The sequence below is a fragment of the Mizuhopecten yessoensis genome, unplaced genomic scaffold (genome assembly GCF_002113885.1).
Source record: "Mizuhopecten yessoensis strain PY_sf001 unplaced genomic scaffold, ASM211388v2 scaffold849, whole genome shotgun sequence".
In the NCBI taxonomy this organism is placed as follows: Eukaryota; Metazoa; Mollusca; class Bivalvia; order Pectinida; family Pectinidae; genus Mizuhopecten; species Mizuhopecten yessoensis.
This window is the reverse complement of record NW_018403752.1, coordinates 30,010-37,120: the sequence shown is the minus strand read 5'-3', so window position 1 is coordinate 37,120 and position 7,111 is coordinate 30,010. Positions and strand designations below refer to the sequence as shown.

The following is a 7,111-nucleotide window of genomic DNA, read 5'->3' as shown; positions in this document are numbered from 1 at the left end:
TAGACAATACACGCCAGGTATGTAAATGCTACGGTTTATAAACACAACCTCCACTGACCTACTACACCGTCTATGTCTTTATTATCATTGTTTGTCTGTCGGTAACCACGCTCAACAGGGAAGTTATTTACTATGTACAACTGCAGGCCTTAACAGGTAGATCTACACATTACTGCAGTGATGGGCATATCCAGAGCAGAAATCTGTTGATATTACTAACTAGTCAGCAGCATTGTCAAACTCAGCCGAACATTTGACTAAGTTTTGATCAAACTTTTACAATGTCAGCAGGAAAGTGTCAGATTTATCAGCCAAGCTAGAGGGAAGTTATTCATGTGATTGTGAATTCCAGGCTTGATAAATATGGACAATGTAAGTGAACATTGAGAAGTGTGGAATGGAAAACTTGGATTCATCATCACAGTAACCCTGTGACATCAGTGATCGTGAGGTAGTTATTCTACAGTGTTTTTACATTGCTATAAGTTTAACAAACATATACTACTGGATGGGACAGTTATAAGTCAAGTTTGTTTTCCTTTACATAACAAACTCTTATTTGTGATTGTTTACTGATAACAATATATTTATACAATAACAACAAACATCTTCAAGGCTTCAACATATAATTTAGCTTTTCATCAAAATGGCAACCCCTAAAAGCCAAATGCCTCTCCGTATTAAAGGTCAAACGACATGTATTCACCACAAGGGGAGACAGCTAGAAATGTATTGTGAAAAATGTCAGGAACTGGTTTGTCTAAAATGCCTTTCTTCTATTCACAAAACCCATCCAGTTTGTGAGCTAGGTGAAATCACTTCTCAGAAAGAACCAGACATTAAAAACTTCATAGACAGAAGAGAAAAAAATGACCTTGTACAAATTGGAAAATACATCACCACTACAGATACCCTGCTTAAAGACAACACCAGCACTTTTGAGAAGCTGTCACAAAAGTTAAAGATGCAAACAGATAAATTAAAACAAGAGCTGGACATGCTTACAGCACAGACACTCTCTCTTTACCACAAAATGGAAGAGGACAATACCAAGCTGATAAAGGAATACAAACAGGACCTCGAGATGTATGAGAAGCAACTCAAACAACAAGTTCAAGAATGTAAAGCAGCTCTCCAGCGTGGTTCACACATACAGATCTATGATGCATATTGTGAGATCCATTCTCCTACACACAGTCTCCCTGTAAAACCTGTCCTGGGTACTGCCAACTTCACTCCAAATAAACGTCCTCAAGATCCCTTGAAAAATGCCTTGGGAAAAGTTATCACCTCAGGTCAAGGTCAAACTCTAACTGACCAGGATCAGTCAGTCACAACATCTGATGGTCGGGGACAACCCTCTACACAACAACAACAGTCAGGAGCAAAAGTGAAGAAAGCAGTGACAACATACAAACTACTGCCACAGACCAAGGTAGTGGAGGAGTGGAAGTCTCCATGTTACATTGATTCTATATGTCCCACCACTGATGGTCAGGTGTGGACCCTGGGCTATAATACATTGTCTCTCCTGGACAGGAAGGGTAAAGTAATACAGACGGTCAAACACAATGCCAGGATCAATGATATCAGTCTGTCACCCACCACACACACACTATGGGTCTGTGATAATAACAACAACATCATGGAGCTGGTATCGGGACGACTGACACACAGATTCCGTACCAAGGAGTTACCATTGTGTATATGTATTACAGCCAGTAACCATGTCATTGTAGGGATGACCAAACACATCTCCAAATTTACCACAGATGGTAAAATGGTGTGTACTACAATGACTAAAGGGACTGGGAAACCATTAGTGTGTACACCACACAGTATCTCAGAGTGTCCTGTCACTCACAATGTGGCAGTCGCTGATTTCAGTCAGGAAAGTGATGGTTGTGATGGAAAACGACATGTTGTTGTGATGGACACTGATTTCAAGGAGCTGTTTGTATATAGAGGTGACATCCCCAGTACATATAAACCAACACCACAAACAGGAGGTGAACCATTGAACCCCTGTGGTGTGGTGTATGACAGTGGGGGGAACCTGATCATAGGGGACTGTAACAACTACAGGGTCCTACTCATCAGTGGAGGTGGTGAGTTCCTCAGGGTCATACACACAGACACAAGCCATACACGGGCTGTAGGTATAGTCAGGGAGGATGTCCTGTGGGCAGTGTTTGAGGAATTGTTTGCGTACAATGTCAAACTACTACAGTACAGCAGTGTATGACACCTGTAACCAAACAACTAGTATATCTAGTTACCATGACAATGACATGGAAATTAAAGACAAATTTCTTATTATGATTACCGATCAGCTAACGGTGTGTGACATTCACAGGATTTTAAGTATTTAAATGTCTAGACTTCAGATTGTGTGGCATTCACAGGATTATAGGTAAAATGTCTAGACTTCAGATTGTGCGACATTCACAGGATTATAAGTAAAATGTCTACACTTCAGATTGTGTGACATTCACAGGATTATAAGTAAAATGTCTAGACTTCAGATTGTGAGACATTCACAGGATTATTAGTAAAATGTCTACACTACAGATTGTGAGACATTCACATGATTATAAGTAAAATGTTTAGACTACAGAATATTAGTAAAAAAATTGACAGCAATAGAAATGTATGTTATAGGACCATAACAATATTTGTTAAAATATTCATTATTTATATTTACATTTTGATGTGGTAATTACGCTTTATTTAGTTATTTCTAACAGTTCTGTGAACGGCAAATTAAGTCTTGACAACAAGTTGATGACGTCACAATAGAAATTGATGACGTTACAATAGCAAGTGTTATATATAGTCTCATAACAACATTTGCCTTCTCAATGCATTGCAATGGAAGGATGCAGAGCTAATGTAAATACACACATTTATTGTTGCAGTTATTTAGTTTTTGATAAACCGGTAATACCAATAAACAATATTTATCACATAACTGACCTGTTTTACTTTGCTATATGAACATGTCATGAATATGGTAATACACACGTGTAATAAAACCTAAAGGTGCTGTGATTGGTCAAAACCTTGTCATTGGGAACGTATTCCTACGCCACTACAGGTACTGTACTGTTATTTATTACATCATTGTTCCAAGAGATTCTGCAACATTTTATAATGTAGAAGTGTCTAGAATTGATTTTAAAGTTGAACTTGAACGAAATAGTAGGGAGAAGGTCACTGTTACACTGAGGCCGGGCAAAAACATCAACCGGAGCAGACATCAAACTTGGAAGCTGGGGCTGACAAACCCTATACAAATAGATTTGTTACCGTAAATGAAGATGAAGTGGGAAATTTTATCTTCAACCAATCTAACAAATTTTAACACTCTGAGCAAAACATGCTGCGATCTGAAACTGTTGTATCAATTTTTCAAGCTGTCTGAAGTCAATGAAAGTAGATCAATTTAAGAGATTCCAGAGGGTTCTTGGCACCCACCAATGTACCATCTTCTTGGTGCCCAACATCGTACCATCTTCATTTGTTCTATGTCAGTCTGATCTGTTCTCATTTTTTCTCCGACCTGTTTGATCGATTTATGTAAACAGAAAATGCACCTTGACGTAACTTTTGATCTAAACATCATACTGCAGTGTATAAAAGACAACCTTCAAAGTGAGTTTGTCGTTTCACATATTTACTAGTACAATACTTAATGTGACAGGAATAGAACCGATCATTGCAATATGAGAAAAATCTGTAAAATACCATTCCTGGGAAATAGTGATAACATTAAAGATTCTTGAAATGTCGAAATGCAACATGACCGCCTACGACCATCGGATTGTTTTAAGATGACCGCCTACGACCATCTGATTGTTTTAAGATGACCGCCTACGACCATCGGATTGTTTTAAGATGACCGCCTACGACCATCTGATTGTTTTCAATCAGTCTCAAAATACAGTTGAACCTCGTTATCTCGAAGTCGACCGGGTCGTGGAACCAGATGTCCTGTATCGCTCACCTGGATATTTAAGCAGTCATAGCAAAATATTTAATAAATATTATGCCGTACTACAAATATCTCCAAATATTGGCTCTGTACGTATCTCAGTAATACCCTTACCTTATTGGGTCCCATTATCCTGTCCCCATGATTTCTTCAAAATTGAATCATGTTAGGCCAAATAAGATTAAGATAAAGCTATAGGATAAAGTAGGTAAATTAAAGGTCATTCTCATTCGCAAACTGTGTTGGGCTCCATCTAAGGAAGCTTCCTGTTAAATATCACCAGTCCATGCCTTTCACTTCTTCAAAAGAAGCTGTTGGCAGTGTTTGCTTTATTTGACCCCTGTGACCTTGAAAGAAGGTTGAGGTAATTTTTAATAGCAAACTTTGTTGGGCTCAATCCCAAGAAGCAACCAGCCATATAATATGATTTATGCATTTCCATTATTCAGACTGTTGTTTTATAAGTTTGACATATTCAACCCCTGTGACCTTGAAGGTGGATCAAGGTAATTTTCATTCACAAGATCAATCCCTAGAAGCTACCAACCACATATAAAGATTCTATACCTTCAAGTTCCTCAGAAAAAGTTGTTTTTAAGTAGTTGACACTTTTGACCCCTGTGACCTTGAAAGAAGGTCAAGGTCATTTTTGTTAACAAAAATTGTTGGAATCTTACCAACGAAGCTAACAGCCACATATTAAGATTCTATACCATTCGGTTCTTAAGAAGAAGTTGTTTTAAAAGTATTTGACACTTTTGACCCCTGTCAATTTGAAAGTAGGTCAAGGTCATTTTCGTTATCAAACTTTGCTAGGCTCTTACAAATGAAGTATCACCTAAATATCCTGACTCTAGCCCTGTTTGTTCTCCAGAAGAAGTTGTTCAAAGGAAAAGATGGAGGACACCGGACGCCGACACTGCACCATTGCATAAGCTCACTAGCCCATGGGGAGGTGAACTAAAAATTAAGCTCAGTTTGTTTTATTTTTGCTGTTACCTGTGATTCGAGTTACAAGGGGCAAACTGGACCCTGAAGTTGGGTGTCGTCCTGATCGTCACCATCAATCGTTTGTCGTCCTGGATACGTAGATTAGTTGGGTACAAGGATTCTGAAACTATGGTCAGCCACGTGAATGTTAACCGATTATATTGATTTTGGTGAAAACTTGTTAATTCACCCACATCCTGCTAGTCAGACCCAGGAGTTGCAGTCGTAACCTGCCTACTTTTAGGTCTCTCGACAGTTGACTGAATCGCCCGCATATTTAGCAATTGACTAAAATGACCAAACAATGAGCATTTACTGATTATGGGTGTACAACTCCACAAAGTATTTGATTGGATGTTACCGCCTGTAATGTTATATCACATGTGACATGTTGTGTATACAATGTTTGATTTATTAATGGTCAGCACTTTGATTGCTTGGTAACTCAAACATTGTTCATAATGGTATTTAAGGATAAAATCAGTGTCAATATTAGGCAATCTTTGAATATTTCATGACTAACCTCTGAACTTTGACCGGGGTGCTGTGGTGATACCATTTTGCCACAAGATGGCGGTGTTGTAGACAAAGCTGAGCTCCAGGTCGGTCTGCATGTTGACCGCCGTCCAACCTCCAGCCTCGGTAATTGATATAACGTACATTACAGGTGGTAACATCCAATCAAATACTTCACAGAATTTAGAAACCTATCATCATTTCGTGTCAGACACGTACAACGGAACAAACATGGTCACTCGGGGCTGCTTCATGTTAATTGGCTGGAAGTAAGAAAGAGAACATATTTCATGACAAATTTGGTCATCAATGCAGAGGCAGACATCTTCAAACCTGGTATTTTAATATTTCATAGAAATTTTTCTGTTATAAGTATTTTGGTCATTTTTTTTCTTTTTATCACATTTTAACTCACTTTGAAAAGGTGTAAACAGACAATCTTGAACACTCACCTGCCCATCTGTGGAGATTTCTCCTCCGCATACCGACACAAGCTCGGACATGTCAAAATAGCCATCAAACTCCCACAGGCACGACTCCAAGTCTAAGTTCCTGTAGGCATAGTTATATATCACCATTATAGTCTCAATCACACGAAAATAAAAACATTCCAGATTTAAAGAATAGCAAATCTGACTGAAATTTGTTCCTATACACTATGTTTAAACTTAACTGTGATTGGATGGGACAGGATCGGACAGGACAGGACGGACATGGGCAACACTATATGCGCCCCCATTTTATGGCGGGGGCATAAAAAAGCAATTGGTAAATTTATCTCAACAGGAAAATTCAGGAGATACAATTCAAATTTGGTGTTTTACGAGAGGGATGATGCATATGCAATTATATTGGCGTTATTATTAACTTATCATTACAGTTATTACCTGTACCCCCTGACTTACCTGTAGAACCTCAGTGTTGAATCACCCCACAGTGTCGAGCTAAACTGGTACAGCTCTAGTCCTAGGGAGTTATGGTTCCTGGTATCATAACTTATTATTACAGTTATTACCTGTACCCCCTGACTTACCTGTAGAACCTCAGTGTTGAATCACCCCTCAGTGTCAAGCTAAACTGGTTCGGCTCTAGTCCTAGGGAGTTATGGTTCCTGGTATCATTGGATACAAAGCCAAACCCAGAGGTCACTTGAAGGTCACTGATGTCCAGCAGGTTGGAGCACTTCAATCGAAGTTTGAGAGCTGACGAGTGGACAGCACAGGAGGTACGTAGTCCGTCGTGGTATGGAATCGTTATGGTAACCCGTACCATGTTAGGATGGACAGGGTCACTGGGACCTGTTAACAAAAGCATGATTGTCAAAAAAGAAGTTCAGGGTTTCAAAACATTTCAGATGATGTGTGCAGAATCTCACATAGTGGCTATTAGCCATTACCACCAGATTAGTTTTACCTGGAGCATGATATAGGTCACTGAGTATTTATGAAATTTCACATAAACCTGATTATCGGGTGATAATCCACATTCCTATAGTACATGTACACCTCGGGTGATAATCCACATTCCTATAGTACATGTACCCCTCGGGTGATAATCCACATTCCTATAGTACATGTACCCCTCGGGTGATAATCCACATTCCTATAGTAC

The 7,111-nt window shown here is 39.0% G+C and overlaps 2 protein-coding genes across 2 annotated transcripts; one reads left to right on the top strand and one right to left on the bottom strand.

The window, feature by feature from the left end:
- Positions 1-101: 101 nt before the first annotated feature.
- On the top strand, positions 102-2,374 carry LOC110453223 (tripartite motif-containing protein 2-like). Its single transcript, XM_021502087.1, has one exon. The coding sequence runs from the start codon at positions 647-649 to the stop codon at positions 2,243-2,245; it is 1,599 nt and encodes a 532-aa protein (XP_021357762.1). The 5' UTR covers positions 102-646; the 3' UTR covers positions 2,246-2,374.
- Positions 2,375-5,841: 3,467 nt separating this feature from the next.
- LOC110453231 (extracellular matrix protein 3-like) lies at positions 5,842-6,772 on the bottom strand. Its single transcript, XM_021502099.1, has 2 exons — positions 6,534-6,772; positions 5,842-6,052 (listed from the first exon to the last, which is right to left on the bottom strand). Exons 1-2 carry the CDS (start codon positions 6,770-6,772, stop codon positions 5,842-5,844), a joined length of 450 nt encoding a protein of 149 aa, XP_021357774.1.
- Positions 6,773-7,111: the final 339 nt, after the last annotated feature.